The sequence below is a fragment of the Eufriesea mexicana genome, unplaced genomic scaffold (genome assembly GCF_001483705.2).
Source record: "Eufriesea mexicana isolate 0111107269 unplaced genomic scaffold, ASM148370v2 scaffold4744748195, whole genome shotgun sequence".
In the NCBI taxonomy this organism is placed as follows: Eukaryota; Metazoa; Arthropoda; class Insecta; order Hymenoptera; family Apidae; genus Eufriesea; species Eufriesea mexicana.
Window position 1 is genome coordinate 90,041 of NW_016907918.1, and position 17,654 is coordinate 107,694.

The 17,654-nt window shown below is 41.6% G+C and overlaps 1 protein-coding gene across 1 annotated transcript in view; it reads right to left on the reverse strand.

Annotated features, from left to right (window-relative positions):
• Positions 1-17,654, reverse strand: part of Obsc (Obscurin) — a 35,332-nt gene that overhangs the window by 12,743 nt on the left and 4,935 nt on the right. The window contains 18 exon segments of the mRNA XM_017897334.1: positions 140-719; positions 805-1,709; positions 1,869-2,260; positions 2,358-2,499; positions 2,574-2,819; positions 3,523-3,561; positions 3,755-3,952; positions 4,038-4,509; positions 4,600-4,737; positions 4,810-4,974; positions 6,851-6,943; positions 10,055-10,150; positions 10,234-10,315; positions 11,282-11,452; positions 11,516-11,638; positions 14,197-14,355; positions 15,744-15,853; positions 16,143-17,651. Coding sequence (XP_017752823.1) covers positions 140-719; positions 805-1,709; positions 1,869-2,260; positions 2,358-2,499; positions 2,574-2,819; positions 3,523-3,561; positions 3,755-3,952; positions 4,038-4,509; positions 4,600-4,737; positions 4,810-4,974; positions 6,851-6,943; positions 10,055-10,150; positions 10,234-10,315; positions 11,282-11,452; positions 11,516-11,638; positions 14,197-14,355; positions 15,744-15,853; positions 16,143-17,651 — 5,620 coding nt within the window.

Genomic DNA, 17,654 nt, shown 5'->3' on the forward strand with positions numbered 1-17,654 from the left:
TGGAAAATTCTACCGTCAATAAGATTGAACATTTCGAACGATCAATTTTGTTAACGAATCACGAATAGGAATGATGGAGCAGCGCAACAATTGAACCCCGTTTTATCCGTGGAATAAGAGTGACTGTTTGGATCCTTACTCATTATTATGACTTTGCTCTTGCTAGTTACGTAGCCTAGCTCGTTCTCTGCTCGAACTTCGTATACGCCTCCGTCTGAACCTTTCACTAAAGTCACCGTCAGATCGTAGCTTTCTTGACGTTTACTGTCCCTTGTAATTTTAATTCTCGCGTCCGCAGAAACCTCCTGACCATCCTTGTACCATTTCACCTCGGGTTCCGGAGTACCAGCTACTTCGAAGATCAATTTCAAAGTGTCTCCCTCTTTAATTCTTTGATCGCTGAGTTTCTTCAGAAGTTTTGGTCTGGTCCTCACGATAAGTGTAGAACTGCTTTTAACTTCACCGAATTCGTTCTTTAACTTGCAAGTATACTTTCCCTTAAGCTCAGCTTTAGCTTCAGAAATGACTAGTTTGCAGAAGTCCTCTGCCTCTGTACGAACGAATTCTTTTCGTTTCTCTGTGATCTCCACGTCGCCAATGTACCAGTGAATGCTTGGTTGCGGGCAACCATCGATTTTCACCTTGAATTCGATATTTGCTTCGCCTTCATTAACTGTGACATCGTACATCTTCGATTTAAATCGTGGAAGGCCTTTCACCTAAAAAGTAAGAGTACGTTGTGATTACAGTGAGTACTAGTTTGATTAAATAAATATTAGTTAAAAATAAGGTTGTTATAGTTACTTGTATTTTGATTTCATCGGCAATCACACCATGTTCAGAGGAAACTTCCGCTTTGTACATTCCTGCATCCTCGCTTACTATACCGGTGATCTTCAGGATGAATTTGTTACCCTCCCGAGTCATTTTTATGTGGCTATCTTCGACAACCAATTCTCCGTCTCTGAACCATTTAATACTAGGCGGCATTACAGATTCGACATCTACAGATAAGATCATATTCGTGCCCTGATCGAAAATTTGCGGTTCTCCCAATCTCTTCGTGATTCTTGGTGGACTTAGTACTTTAACCTTCCAAATTTCCGTTGTCTGATTCACTTCGTTTCGCGCCACGATCGAGTAAGATCCAGCATCCTCTAAACGAGCATTCTTTATTGTTAATTTATATGTTTCGCTGCCCTCTTTAACGATGCTTATACGGTCATTCTCTTGGATTTCTTGACCGTCCTTATACCATTTAACTTCTGGCGCAGGCGTGGCTTCGATTTGTAGAAGCATATTTAATGTTTCGCCGATAATGACAGATATATCACTTTGTTTTTTCGTGATCTTTGGAGCAGACTTCACTATCAATTCGATTTGAGTTGTATCCTCGCCTAATTCGTTCTTTGCTCTAATAGTGTAAACACCTGCATCCTTGGCTGTGACGTTTTTAATCACCAGAGACATGGATTCTTCGTCTTCCCAGAGGTACTTGTACTTTCCACCAGCGACAATTTCCTCTCCATCTTTGGTCCATTTGATGTCTGGTTTTGGATATCCTCTGATCTGTAATTCGAGCATGGCAGATCCACCGGCGCTTACTTCTGAATGTCTGACTTCTGAACATAGTTTTGGTTTCTCTGGATCTTTTATCAGTTGGTGTACTGCGCCCTGGACCGTTAGTTCAGCACTACAGCTGATATTGCCTATCATTTAAATATTTTAATTAGTATATTAAGTAACTTATCTTATTAGATCATCTTAGGAATATTTTTTTGTGTTCTTACAGTCACCCAAAGGTTATATTTCAAAGTTAGGTTCAAGGTCACAATTCTAAAAGCTGTGAAACGATTACAAATAATTACCTGTACTCGTCTGTGCAACACACGTATAAAGACCAGCATCCTCAGGCTTGACATGCTGGAACACCAGAGCCAACGTGTCTTCGTCGTCCCTAAGCAGCACCTTGAAGCGCTCTTCAGGGTCGAAAGGTTTCCCATCACGTAGCCAAGTGAACTGGGGCTCCATTCCCGGTTCGAGGAAGCCCTCAGGAAGGAACAGCATTTTTTCATCTGATACTGTTACGGATGCTTCGCAAGAGGTTTCTCCATATCGATTCTTCGCGGTACAGGAGTATTTTCCAGCATCTTGCTTTTGAACATCTGCGATTACTAATTCGTAGAAACCTTTTTCTGCTTGTTCGGTAACGACCTTTATGCGTGGGTGATTTGCATCAATTAAAACGTCATCTTTGTAGCTGTGTTCAAAACAGATTAAAAATTAAACACATTCTTCTAGTGTTATTCCTCTTCTAAAGTTGACGAAATAAAATGGATCATGTCTTATTAGCTTACAATTTCATTTCAGGATTAGGATCTCCTTTTACTTTCACCATGAAACGCAAGTAAGTGTTCTCCAAGAGTTCTGTGTCCTTCAGACGTACTAAGAAAATGGGCGCGTTGGCTTCCGCCCTTGCTTTCTTCTCCTCTGGAGTAACTAAGCGTTAAAAAATATAAATGTTAATTTTCAAGTAATATTTAGTATACTGTATATAAATTTAATAAACCCACGTTTTTGTACAATGAGCTGAGCAGTACAAGTAGACTGGCCTTCGCTGTTCATGGCTCTAGCGATGTAAATTCCAGAATCAGACTCGAGCACGTTCTGGAGTTGAAGTTTGAACGTTTTTCCAGTTGCAGAAGCTGTTAGACGATCTGCTAATTTATCCTCTAATGGTTTATTGTCTTTCAGCCATTGCACTCTCGTTGTACTATCAGTATTCAACAGAGTGCACTCAAAGCTAGTCGTTTCTCCAGCTACATAAAGGAATGATTAATAAAATTAGTAAAAATGCATGGATGAATGAAACACGGGGAAAATTATTGCTATACATTAAGTTCAAGAATTTATGTACAATATAATACAGTCAAAAGTATTTTTACATAAGAAAATTGAGAGGGAATTCCATTGGATATAACAGCGTCTAAAACTGAAGTAATTTTTGTTCGATATTTGTATAGAAGAATTAAGGAGGGTTGAATTGTATACTACGACAAGATACAAGTTTACAACAATAATTACATGTATCACGAGTTTGATATTTATTTATAATTTATTTTGTTTGGTTGTGGTTGAAAAGCGTGCTGCAAATGAAAAGTGTGCTTCCTATATAAAATGGGACAGCTAGTAAAACACGTATGAAAAAGAAGATAATACAACAGCTCACGAAAGGAGTAGCTACTTGAAAAATATATACGACAATAAAGCAGATCGTGTTAAACCAACAAGTGTGCAGTGTAGAAGATATTAAAAAATAAAGTGAAATATGAAGAGTGTAAAGTGTGTGTGAGTATATAGTGTGTTGTTGTGAGTGATAGAGAACAACATCTAGGATTAATTTTAAGCTTGTCCAACCGCCTAGTGGAACGTGTAGAAGCAATTTTACTCAGCTGGCTAGAAGAAATAATATAAGAGGTAGAACAAGGTAGAAACGTTCTTAACGAGTCAGTATCACTTTACCTACGGCGTGTATCAATTCCACGTTATTTTCTGGTATCGCTAGAACAGTAAAAATGTGTCTTATGTCACCTGCTCGAGCAAATTTCGTTTACTTGTAATCATATACAATAATTTCAGAACCACTGACGTTACCGTTTATAAAATTTCGGATTTCCTTGATTTCTTTGTAGGTTTCTGGTTTTTAACTACAAACTACTCCACTATGTATCTTATTTTATATCAGGTCACTTACGTTCAACATTGGATCCCTCGAGAGTCTTGACGAACACGGGCTTTGCTTTTCCACTGCTACCCTCGATCTTAGCTACGTTCGTCTTGGACTCTAACGTATTGCCAGCTTGATAAGAACTGGATTCCATTCTCATCGCACTGCTCGATGATTCCATATATGCTGACATGGCAGTTTGACTGCTGGATACTGCAGAATACTCTTCATGTGCGAAGAAGAAGTAAAGGACCATTAGTATGAATGAACAGAAATTTCTCAATTAAAATTCACATTACTGATTCTCTACCTTCAACCACTTTCGAAGAGCTGCTGTATCGACTGGAGGAATATCTTCGAGACATGTCTGCGCTTTCCTCTGCAGCTTTCTTAGAATCTGGATTACCCGGATTGTCTTTCTTCTCTACCGACTTTTCTTCAGGATTTGGTCCTGGATTTGGTCCTGGATTTGCTCGAGCCTTTTCTGGTCCTGGATTGTCAGCTGCCTTCGGTCCTGGATTCGCTGTTACCTTTTGAGGATTAGCTGGATTCTTCTTAACTTCTTCCTTGGATTCTGGTACCTCTGTCAACTGTAGATCGTCTGCGGCGTGCTCGGCGAGAGCTACCACGTCACTCGCGTACTGTCTAATTTCTTTCAACCAATAGGCCTTTACCAGATCTTTATGAGCTACTAAAGTGATCGGATAAGCTGGACTTGCTGGACTGTGCAGTTCGAAAGTTCGTATGTCCCCTGGATGGTCCTTCACTTCTACTTCTGGCAGCTGAAATTACGTTAAATACGAAATAAATCCATAGAATACGCAAAAACTTCTTGATTATAATCAAATTCTTCAAACAAACGCATTACTTACTCGAATAATGTCTTTGAGGACGAACACCGATCTGTCTTCCGATATTCGTCTGACTTTGCAGACAAGTATGCGAGCTTTAAAGAGAAACAGATACCTTTCCTTGCTCTTACCGTCCTTGTCAATCACCGTGTACCATTCCTGTCAATCGAACACCGTATAATTTCACCAAATCATCAAGCATCTACGAGCGTACATTTCAAATATACTGACGTGTGTAAGCAATCTGCCAAGTTTGTGGATATTTCCTTTGTACCCTTCGATATTGCTTATGAACTTATTATCCGTCGCCCTATGGGGGATACCTAGCATCAACTCCAAAGCCTTTTGGAGGTCGTCGCAGTTTTCGCCTAGTCGGGTCGAATACTTCACCAGCTCCTGTAAAATTGTTCAAGCATATCAGAAACTGTTCAAGATACTCGGATAACTCGAAACTGGATGAAATAATGACAAAACGGGGTAAAATGTTATCAAATCGAGCGGAAAAATGGTTCGGTTTCGAATTGAGTTCATCAACATGGTTTCACAGGCGAACGTGTTTCGCCTAACTTTCTTCCATTCCTTCCGTTCAATAGATCTCGCGTGTGGTTTTTCTATGACAGAGAGGCGGCGGGGAAGATAACACGTCGCGAAGATGACCCGTTTTTAGCTTGCTAAATCCGTACGGCGCCCACTCGTTCGCACACCACGACCAAACGCTCTGTCGCAGCATTGCAACTATACCACGACGAATATTGTGGCTTCCCTTGATCTATATCTACACACCGTATCATGGAAATAAAACGACGCGATTCAGGCCGATCTTACGACGGATAGATCGACGCCACGACGTCTTCGAAAGAGGGCATCCTTGAAATCGCTCGATTCTCCAAGACAGTTCCTTCATTGTTACTATACTAGTTATCTTAACGCTAGAACTACTGACGTCTAACGTATACCAGAATATGGTATATATAGATGATACTAATGAAAGTATCGCGATGAAAATAAACAGGTATATACGACAAGTGTCACCGTTAATTCTGCCAAAAGTATCTACACATTTTCGATAACTTCGAGGGCAAAAAGTCTGGGACGAGTTATTTCGACTACCCGGTAGTACCTACTAGTGTCAATTTACCTTCTCATAGACAGAAAGGTAAATGCCTGAGTCTGCTGTTGAACCCGTGCGAAGGAATTTGAAAAATAGTTTCACCGAGCCACGTCTTCAGCGCCTCTCGTCGACTTTATATTCCGGGCAACCAGCCCAGACTAATTCGTGTCCTAAGCCAAAGGTTTAAGGTAACAAACCGAGATTATACGTACGAGGCAATAACACGATTGCTATCTATCACGTGCAATCTATTTCCTCTGGCATTCTTCACGCTCCTCTAATCTCGAGTTCGAACCCTGACAACTTACCCGGTCGAGTTGGGCACGTATTTCTATATTATTTTCCAAAGGTGTCACAAAAATCTGTCGAAATCGCGACTGGGATAACAATTAATCTCGTTCGGAATTCGCTTTCAAGGCGAACCGGGAAGTATTTTAGCGCCGGTCTATTTTTACCTGACAGAATGAAATTTTCTCGCCGATATAGGTCACGTGCGGATTCTACAGGTCGTCGGTGTCTCGTCGTCTGCGAAACAAATCTTTTTTCTTATTTTTTCTTATTTATTTTTTTTTTTAGAAACATCGATGTAGCGACGAAAATATATTTCTTCCGATATGTATTTTTTTTTTCGGAGAAAAATAGAACAGGGAGACAATAGTTTAGAGAAAGAAAAATACCGATGGCGACGACGAAGGCACTCGATGATTCACTTTATCCTCCGCTTTTACGTCGAAACGAAGAAAATAGAAGATGACACTGTTGCGGACACAATAGCGCAAGTTTTTGGCTAATTTTCCTCGCGAAACCGTCTATCAGGAACGTCGTGTTCAACGTCGGGTATTCGGTCTATCGTCTTGTAAATGCATCGGCGATTTGTTCAACGCGAATTTACGCGAAACGATATAACGAGATGGTACAGTGCAGCCTGGTATCCAGCACCCTATCAAGTTTCAGCGACAACTTTATACGAAGATTACGCGTTGCGGGTGGTTTATGCATAACTGCTGGAATGCTTTCAAGAGATACACTGGGCATGCTGTATTTCTGTCATAACACCCTTGAAATGTATTTTCGATCCGGATTCGTGTTAACAATTTTCCGCGATCGAGCGCAAGATTTCGTAAAGAGAGAACGAAAAAGTGACTTTCTGTATAACGTTACCTTGAGCAGGAGCTGGTAGTCGTTTATGCGTTGTATCGGAAGCTTCAAGTGCTCCGATAGGCTCTTGTCGTCACGGAGAGTCTGGCTCAGCTCCTGCAAATAATTTGCATCATTTAAAAAATTTTTTTTACATCGTTTCAACTCAGATTATCAACCTATAGTACTATGGATAGTACAAATATTTTTATTGATTGTGGTACACGAGCCTGAATCAAATAATATCAAATTTAAAAATGATGTATAACAGAGTAGGCTATGATAAGTAGATACAGGTCTACAAAATGATTTATTCGCATATTGACTAGGTGGTACAAGAGAAGAGAAGCTTGAAATCTGTTGAACCAAGACGTATATTTCTTTTCGAGCCTTTTTTTAGATTTTTATTAAAAAATGTTTGCATACGTCGATAAATCGTTCGAGATATATTTATTTTTTTAAAAAATGGCAAATGACGAAAATTATAGTTTCTGGGAATGTGTATCGAACATGAGAATTGGCCATTGGAATTTCTCATCGTAGAACAGAATTGTTCGACGCTGTAATTCGACACCAGGATGAAGAGACGCTTATTTTTGGATGCGACTGGATTTTCCACGCAACTATTTCCTATCGATCGACCTAGCTGAATCTAGTGACACACTGGGCACCATTGTGAATGACATTCTAAGAGAGCAATACGGAATAACGTTTACCAATGCGATGAAATTTTTAATTAACGATCTCTGCGACACTGTACGAATATTTAGAACTCTGTTCAAAACCTTGCAACTTACGTGCCTCCCATCGTCCAACATTCCGTGTAAATCATCTGTCACAATTACAGCACTGTCACTAGATCGACTAATTTGAACCAACCTTGCGATAAAATTCCTGAATTAATCTTCATAAAACTGACACACAGAACGGAAGACGAATCGATCCTAAGAACCACCTTGAAAACGCGAAATTTTTAAGAAAAATCGAGCAAGATTGCCCTAAAAAATCTTGTTCACCGAAGAGAAAAGTCCCAAGTAAGTTGAAAAGGTTTAATAAAAGTTTGATGAACTTGCAAGGTCCAGGTTAAGAAAACAGCTCTGGTGGAAGGGCTGGCGCACCTTAACGGAGGTCAAGGGAGGTAAACACCGTTGTTCGTGTTTCGAGTCGTTGGTTCGAAGAGGACACCGTGGCTGGTCGCAGACTGGACCAGGTCTCTGCTCTTCCGCTGATTCTCTTCCTCGAGGGGGATCCACAGTCGGTGGTTACCGAAAAACACCAGTCGGGAGACCAATACGGCTACGGCTATACTTAGACGCCGGACGAACTCGTGGACTGACCACGCACAAAAACAACGCGAACCGTCCTACGAATCGTGGATACCTTTTAGTTCACACGAACTGTATTGTTCTTCTTCAAGGAACAAGAAAGAAGACTAAGAGTGCTCATTGATGTCTACGTCGATGGGGAATCTGAAGGTTTGGTTTGACTTTTTGATAAGAAGAAGAGAAGTTTCGAGAACGATTTTGGCGTAGAATAATTCTCCACAAAAAATTAAGTCGAAAAGGTGAAATGAAATTTTCTTGTACGAGGAAATTGACGTTGAAAATGCATGGTGCTCCGCTTAGCGAGTACACCCCACGCATCTTTAAGGACAATTTTATCAAAACCATAGAGTCGTACAGAAAAGTTCATTGGACAGTTTTATTTCCTTTTTTTTTTTCAGAGAATCGTTTCTTCCGTATCTGTATGCGGATTTTAAAGTAAATGAAATAAACTTGTCGAGTCATTCCTAATTTATGTTCCTCAAACTAAGAGATACCGATACATCAAATCATTTTAATAATGGGTATGGTAATGAACGCAAAGTGAATCTGGAAGAGAAACGCGTGGACAAGTTTGCGTGTCATAAATAGGAATAATGTACGAGGAGTCCTAATGCACTTAAAGTGTTTCACTTTGAAATCGGACACGTTCGGCAAGATACTATCGCACAATCTAATTTTAATTTCGGGTCATTAAATGAATACACGTCAACTATATCGTGTGAAAATCTTGCTGTGTTCTTGAGTCAAGTTCCAGAAATAACGACGCGAATCACGAGAAAAAAGTGAGTAGCATAGATGAAATAACAAAATATTTGATTCTATTATATATATATTCTAATCGCCTACGCTTGGCGTTGTGTCATCGTACTTTTGTTAATTTCGAAAGCAAAGTCTTCCCATAGCTCAATCATTAAAATTGAGATTGTTCTAAGAACTTGAATTATGAACTAAGCTTCATGATTTTCTTTTCAAAATATTTCGATATCAGTATATCGCTATCTAACGAAATATATATGTGTGCAATTCAATTAAAACGAAAAATGCTGGAATTAAAAAAAATATGTAAGAGCACCCTAATGAATTTTGAAACAAGAATGGAATACAATTCGAAGATCTATCGGATCGATGTCGTACAGCTGAGACACTTCAGGCGTACGCTTCGTTTTTTCTACGAGCAGAGATTACGCTGGTTGCTGTCATCGCGTAATGACAGCAACTGTGACGTCGTCAGCCAATAACGCGGCCGCTTTCTTCCTTTTCTTTTCGTGGCACGCGTCTCACCGCGAGACTATCGTGCATAAGTAAGAGAAGCGAAAGATGTTCCGTCCGTTAAGAATAAACCAAGCTATTTCGAGGGCTGGACAGACGCCCGCTTACCCCCGCTTGTTACGTAATTGCGAAATTTTCTTCGATTCATGCAAACGGGTGTTTCAGTCATGAAAAATCCTGGAGCTCCCTGTCACGATTCCATGATGTTTCAAGTCATCTTAAAAAACAAATAATTGTATTTCTTTAAGCGGAAAAAACTGGGAAAAAATAAATAAAATGTGAAAGATGAAAAGGGACCCAACAAAGATCTATAAATAGTATCTGCATCCGTATTAATGGATAAAAACCTTAGGTCATCGGTTCATGTAGAGTTATGTATAGAACACGTCACTAAAATTGTTATATCTAAATTATGTTTAGTGAAAGCTCCTCGCGTTATTATCGACGTTATCGTCGGTATGCCAAACTACGAAGATTGCGGACAGGAATCTTTCTTACCATCCTAATGGTTCTCTGCTGAGAATCAAACGTCTGTTATTTGTAACTCTTGCTCTTGAGTTAATAATTATGATAATAATTGTCATACGAGTAAATTATGAAAATAATTCATTAAGTATACAATCCAGTGACTAACCTCAAAGTATTCTCGTACTGCATCGTTCATCTGGAGGAACTCCTGGGCCGCCGGTTCGTCCCTACAGTAGGCCACATGTTTGTCGAAATCCCTTTCCTGAAACAACGAATAATTGAAATATAAAATAAAATGAAAATCTTGCAATATATTCGAATGCTTTTTAGCGTTTATAGACTCACCAATCGCAAAAACGTCTTTCCCAGCATACGTGGCTGATCCGCATAGTACTTAACACCCTCGATCAACACCCTGCCGAACGATCTAAGTAAGGTTCCGATTAATTTTCACGCTAAAAACACACCATGCCTACGTGCTGAAGGCTGCATCCTTCCTGGCCTCTCTTTTCAGTGCGACATATAGGGTGCAACGACAACATTCATGAGTAGTTACGACCATTAATTCTCGCTGATTGATTACGCCACTATAGTTTTCTTTATGCTGATTAAAACACGATGAGTTATATCCAATGGGAGATCGTGAAATTATGATTAATTAATATTGGGACGGGGCATAAGTAAACTAAAGATTTTATGATCTACCAGGGACAAGAATCGAATAATTTTCAAAGAGAAACGCTGTGATTAGAAACAACCATTTAGTAAATCCATTCTTCCTTGTATTATTTGACTTTAAACAAGATATTCTGTCGAGAAGTCTAACTCACTGTAAATGCTCTTAGTGTTTTATGTCATGTATATTAACTTTCTTTTTTTGGAAGAATGAATTTACGCTGGCAGAGTCAATCGAAGCGTGCTCATAAAACTATGAGGGGAGGGTGCTCAAAACGTTTCAAAAAGCAACGCTTTGCTGCATTAAACGTAAAATACTATTAACTGCCACGAAACACACGATCACACAAATTATGCCTCGTTATCGGACTTACGTTGCTCACACATCTGTTTTGCTAGAGAGAGAATAATGTATTTGATGTATATAATGACGCGGGCATGTGTGGCGTGTATTGTGCGTGCATGTGTTTCTCTTTCTTTTCATTCCGACTTTAATAGAGAATGGTTGTAGAGATTCGTTGTCGTGGTCTGTGATTGGACACTCGTGCGTGGATCCAAGTAACCCGAAGAAAATTTATATTGAATGGAATGTAAGACACGAAGAATGTAAGTAACATAAGAATCGTGTTACGTGTTGGGTTTTTGTAACGAATGTCCAGTCGATTGTGTCGCAGTGAATTTCTCTCCTTTGCCGACCCGATTCATCGGGTATACGTACGTATTGTGAAAATCGGCAATTTGTTTCAGGTTCGTGAAGATGATATCCTTATTGTCACGCACGATCCGTGGAACATCTGGATTGTCAAGGGGTTTCAAGTAACGTTCAACGACCAGTTGAAGGTCTCTGCCAAATTCTTCCTCGGTCTCGACCAGTTCTTTCACTACCGCCCTATAGGGGAATCAAATGATTAATACGAAGGGAGACGTCCAAGAAAAATAAAGAACGACTTACTCTCTTCGATATTGCGAGTCTTCCGGTCGATGTCCAAGTGCTGTGTCCTCGCTGAGGGCAGTTTGCATCAAGATGGACATGGGCAGCCATCCTTCCCTTGAGTCAGCTGTACGAACGTACACTCTGTGAAGATAAATTGATTTAGGAATTAGTTGACCGAATTCCACAAAAGGGAACATGACAGAACGAACGTGTTTAGACATACAACGACCCCAAGAGTGAACTGTCTCTGCTGTTTTAAAACATTCGTCATCTAATGGATATTTCCTACAATGTTCTTTCTGATTTATTCCTTAGACATTTTTTCGGTTTCCTTCATTTTTGACGTTATAACATGTCACTTATCTTCTTCATAATAGGGTGAACAAATTTAGTGTTAAACGAGTTTTCAATTCGACGTACATTTAACTCAACGTATATTCATCTTCGTAAGTATAATTGGTCCGCTTCAAATGGTACTGACAAATTCAAGGCCTAATGGGCCGAATGGACGGCCAACAAATTTTGCGTTCTGCTGAATGAACGACGAATTTGCGTACATTATGCGCGTACAGGGAGGCCTGTAGCCTTAGTCACTAAATTTAAATATAACTTTCCACTGCCCACGCGACTCTATAACTATCTATTCTTTATAATATCATCAGGTATATTTTCAACCGTACAAAGTCGCGTCTACTTAATCACATCCTCGTCTATTTCTAACGCAGGAATAAGGAAGACTTCCAAACGTTTGCTGCACGAAAGGCAACGTCTACCCTCTACCAGCAATAATCTCTATGTAATTTTCCATTGAGTTTATTCGTCATAATCCGATATTTAATTATCCCAACTTATCATCATCTAAATTTATCCCATAAATTATTTTCTCTCGTATGTTCCTTTGTCCTATGCGAATAGTCTCAAAGCTCCTAACGAGTCGATATCCTCGAAATGCGAGCTGCGTTTACTTGTTTACGGAAACATAACAAAATCCACGATACGGTACAATTAACAGGAGTTAGATGTAGTAGATAGTAAATAATTCGCAATCCATTGAACGAGGCCGCTGCCAAAGCGGCAAATCAAAGTTACAGCTTGAACCTCACCTTCGTGCGAACTTATTTTCAGAACTGGCTGGTATTTCGCCTTCCTTGGAATCAAGTATCTTCTGGCAAACCAGTGGAGCCACGCGCTATTCGTTGTCTTATGCAATAAAGAATTTATTTAGACGCGACATTTAGTGCTGAATCGATGGTGCACCTCTTCTAAGCCTGACAATCATCGTACACCTGACAAGCAAACGCTTATGTTCCCATTCGATGGATTTACAATTAGACCAACGATATAACGTTACAATTTTTCAACATAATCGCAACCTATCGACCGATAATTTAGGAGTACATTGTCGAGATCGAACCTATTCTGGCCTACCGCCAATCGCGAGCACCCTTCTTACGTTTAATCGATTTTCGAACCACTTATAAATGCTTCATCTTTGTTAATGTCATCGTAAATCATCGTAATCTCGGCCATTAGAATTCAAATGAACCAAAATATCGTTCGCAGTTACAAACACCGAGTTATATTTACCCCTCTAATTGGGAACAAAACGAAATTAAAAATTGAATCATTGACAAATTTAGTAAGGCATTTTTCACGTTTGCGATACGCATGGTGCGATTTAAATAAATCGCGTTTCAATGGTGAACAGCGAAGTTAGGGGTTCTCGAGTAGAAGAATAGTAATGGCGGCTGAGAGGCGACGTAATAGCCGTTCGATAAAGCGCGCTTCCGCATGAAAATCAAACAACTTGCGGTGATATCGTAACCACTTAAACAACCGTTTCCGTGTAATCCTGGGGGATGAAATACGACGAGTTCATTGGCTTCGCCGTTAACATAATGTTTGGAGGCTACTGTTTGACCGAAGCACCTGTCGTTGCTATATTTCGTGCACGGATTTAGTCGTCCACGTAAATGCTCCTTCGCTTCGAGTATTCCTCGTTCAATGGAGAACTTCCGGTTTCCAGGCCTTTCGTTTGCTCGTTACTCTCAGTTTGGTTTTGGATGGTCCTAGGTGTATTTGATAATTAGTCACGCATAAGTCTGAATTTTCACTTCAGGTGATCGTGGAAGGTGTATCGATGAGTGCCGAAATAACAACGTCACTTTGGATTCTCTGTGTTGCTATCCAATCGTCGAGCAAACGTGATTTACCGAAGAAACTGCACCTGCTTAACGCATATTTCAGCTACTGCTACACAGCTTTGAGGAACAGTGATGACGCGTCCTTGGCGTATGTCTTCCGAGAGCAGCGCTGAATTGTTTCGAGCTGAGCAATTTTGTAGAAACTCCTTACATTTATATTTATATTTATTGCTCTATCTTACTGTTTCTATCCCATTTTTATTATACCCGCATTCCAGCTGTGGCTAAATGGAGTTCCTCCGGACTTAAGATGACTCGAGGAAAGAAACGTCTTCTCTGAAAAATTCTTTGTATTTTACACTTAGAAGTCTGTTGCGTAATTTCGATGCGATGATGTTCATAGAGAATTCTCATATATTTCCATGCACTTGTCTGTTATCGGATATTGACCGATGCAAAACTCGTTGGTGGCTGTCGTTTCGTAAATGTCTTATTCATTCGTCCATCGTCATTATTCAGCATCTTGAACTAAAACTACGTCTTCTAGTACCTTACCTCTGGAAGCTGCTGTCCGAGTCCGACCTCGGGATGTGTCTAGCACGGGGATCCGCGTACTTGCGACGCGGTCGTACCGACAATTTGTGCCAGGCTGCCGAGTTGTCCAATATTTCGCCGATCTCGCCGATCTCCAGATCAGGATCCAGCTTGATCTTCCTACAACACGTTCAAACGTCGACGATAGAACCAGTTCCCGTGCATCGTGCACTTTTCCCGCGTCCATGTTCGACGCCATTTTATATCGCAGTCTCATGCAGACTAAACATCAGCTCCACTATTCGAAGCGAGTTAGCGAGTTCGTTAAAAATGTAAAGCGGGTCTCGTTGCAGCGGATTCAGCCTCGTTTAGATCGTCAGGCATTCGCGGTTTCTTTGTTACTTGGTTTTTGCTCAGCGTATTTATAGCGAGCGTGCAACAAGCGAGGACAATTCAAGATTCGCGTATCCACCAAACGCGTTCGCCACGTCGTGTCTCGATCGTCGAAAACGCGTGTCGATCGGTTTTATTCTCGTCTCACGGCCCCCATCGTCGGCCGATCGCGAGGCCCCCGATCGGAAAGCGAAACTTCCCATTTGCTTTCGCGGCCGAGGCACTCGCGAGTGCCGTCGACGTATTTTATAAACGCGAGAGTGAAACGCACCGGCGAAAACGTGGTTCGCGTAAAAATATCGCCGCGAAAATAAGCAAAGGGGAGCGGTCCGCGCAGTGATCTTTCACCGTTTGACACGCGGACTGAACGCGCCTCGATTCCTCCCTTGTGTTCTTCACCATTCGAACGTGTTCCTATTAATACACGTGTCCAAAGTTCGATCCGTACGCGTTTTCTCGTTCTGATTTAGCAACATCTTCCAACAAGCCTGTCTAGCTTGTGGCACCATGTTACTCCCCTTCGTTCGATCCTTTTTGTCAAATCGACCTCTTTACTTGTCCCGCTGCCTCTATAGGCGATATTAGTTTCTCCTGCGAGAATTACAGGCGCCGGGAAAGAACCGTGGTAGCTCTTAGTCAGCTTCGAGTCAGACTTAAAAATGTTTGTTTGGCTTTATGGAAGCGCTAGACGGTTTGCTCTTGCTCGTGAGTAATGATTAGATGTTTGCGGTGGTGAGTCGTATTAGGAGCGAAGAAAAATATACGCCGACTTCCGTCGTCATTCGAAACGTTAATTAATGCTTCATCGATTTGCTTCTCGTTCAACACATGCATCTTGCAAGCGAGTTACAACGTTACGGTTAATGCAGTCCTGTACAGCTTTGTACACCGCGAGGTACACGCATATCGGACCATTGATCAGACCCGTGACAAAAGACCTCGCCGAATGTGACAGATCGCGCGCAGTATCGGCATCGTTTGAAAGATGTTAGACTACATACGATGTGCGGCGATGATTATTTTCGGCCAGGCGCACGTTGCGCACACGGAAATAGATTTTAAACGCGAACGAACGCTGGGACTTCGCGCGAAGTCAACGTTCCGGCAACGAAACGATCGCTGAAATTTGTTTGCCCCCCCACGTTCGGTTTTACGAGGCTGAAGATTCGGCTTACTTGGCTGGATCGGCGTACTCGATCGCCTCGACGATGTCGCCGACGTTCACGGCGAATCCATCGGTCTCGCTCTTGTAATCCTTCACCACGATGTAGTTGTCCAATGGTTTCTGAAACAACGCAATTCAGACGAATTTATGGAAACGGTCACGCGTGTTTGCGACAGCTCTCGTCATGGTTTTTGATATACGAGATGTTTTGAAGGAAGAGATTTCATTTGTTCGACATTTGAACATAATGGAGAATCAGATTGGTATATAATTCGGTAACTTAATTGGAAACGAATATTGTGGACTTGTGGACGAAAATGACGAGAGAATCATCCTAAGATAGGGATCCTAGAAGATATAACCTTATCCTCGACTATTTCATACTGAATTCTATCCATCGTTACGTTACCCGCTCACAGCCATTCTCTTGCTGGAAGTTGCTCAATCTCCTCAAGCTAGGTGTGTTCTCTCGGCTGCCGGAATATCCAAACGATCGGTCAGACCTCGACAGCACAATACCATTACACTCCTGTTTCTGATAAGTTGCAGTACCCGATCCGTCGAGACTGCTAGCCATTGAGGTAGTTCCCGTGAACGTGGATAGTATTTCAATATCCACGTCTTCGTCTTTCGCAACGGGGCAACAGTACATGGAGAATCGATGCGCGGTCGGACGAGCGAGTTGGAGCGCGGAGAAAACGTGGAGCGGTTCGAAATGATGAATTCCATCCTCATCGAGGACGGTATAGGCGACTTCGCCAGTTAAAACGGACCTAGAGGCTTCTCTGGGCACTACAGCTTGCAAACCCTGTTTCAAGATCATGAAAATCGTGGATGGCTTGTGGTTTCTTCTCAAAAGGAACTCTTCCATGGCTAGGCTATTGTCAGAATGGAGCAGAACCGATGGTACGTCAGCTGATGACTGGAGGGGACCTTCTTCTGGGACGATCATTAAGGCTGCGCTTTCTCTGACGAGTGTTCTCAATCGTGGATCAGTTCTGGCCAATTCTGGGTCACTGCATAATTGTGTCAGGGCGTTCATAAATGGTGGCCTTTCCTCCGCTAATTTTCTCATCACTGTCAGTCGCTTCAGGACATCCAATGTCACTCTGTCACTGGCTAATGCACGCGTTGATTTCTCGTCGCTAATCACTGCCAGCAAGCTGCTGGCGATGTTGGACATGCCTAAAGCTCTGGCTAGTCCCACGGCCTGAAGGAGCATCTCTCGAACGTTTTCTCCCTCGTCGTTCAGCAATTCTTGCACGTGAATCTCACTCGATTCTCTGACTGCCTGGACAATGGCTTTGTGAACGGTCTCCGCAGCTTCTTTCTCGGTAACGATCGTGGATACTTCTTCGGAAACCTTTTGAAGCACGCGGGTGACCAGTTCTGGGTCGTTCCTGGAGACTGTTCTGAAGGCAGGGCCAACTAGGTCCGCACCGTGTTCTTCTTCGAGAACCATAGATAGCCTGTCTAGTACCACGTCATCTTTCAAAGATTGACTGACCACGGTAGATTTTAGGATATCCACCTTATTGTTCCTATTGTCTAAGAGCTCCAACAAAGCAGACTGACATAAATTACTTCGATTCTGAGGAACTAGAAGTATCTGCAGTATTTCTTCCACGGATTCCTGAATACTGGTATCCCTTTGACGCAGGAGGACATTGAAAGCTTCACTGATGGAAGAATAAACGAAATCCTGCTTAGAATCATTTCCACTTTCCGCAGCCTGACTTGTGATCGCCAGAACAGCGCTAGACATAGCTATTTTCACCGCGTCTTTCAGCCAATCGCCATTTGTATCGTTCGCATTCCCCCGTTCTTCCCTATTTCTATGATCATTTACAACGATAGGAGACTTGGTACCATTCATCAACTTCGAATCCAAGTAATTCTCCTCCATCTGCTGCTCCTGCTG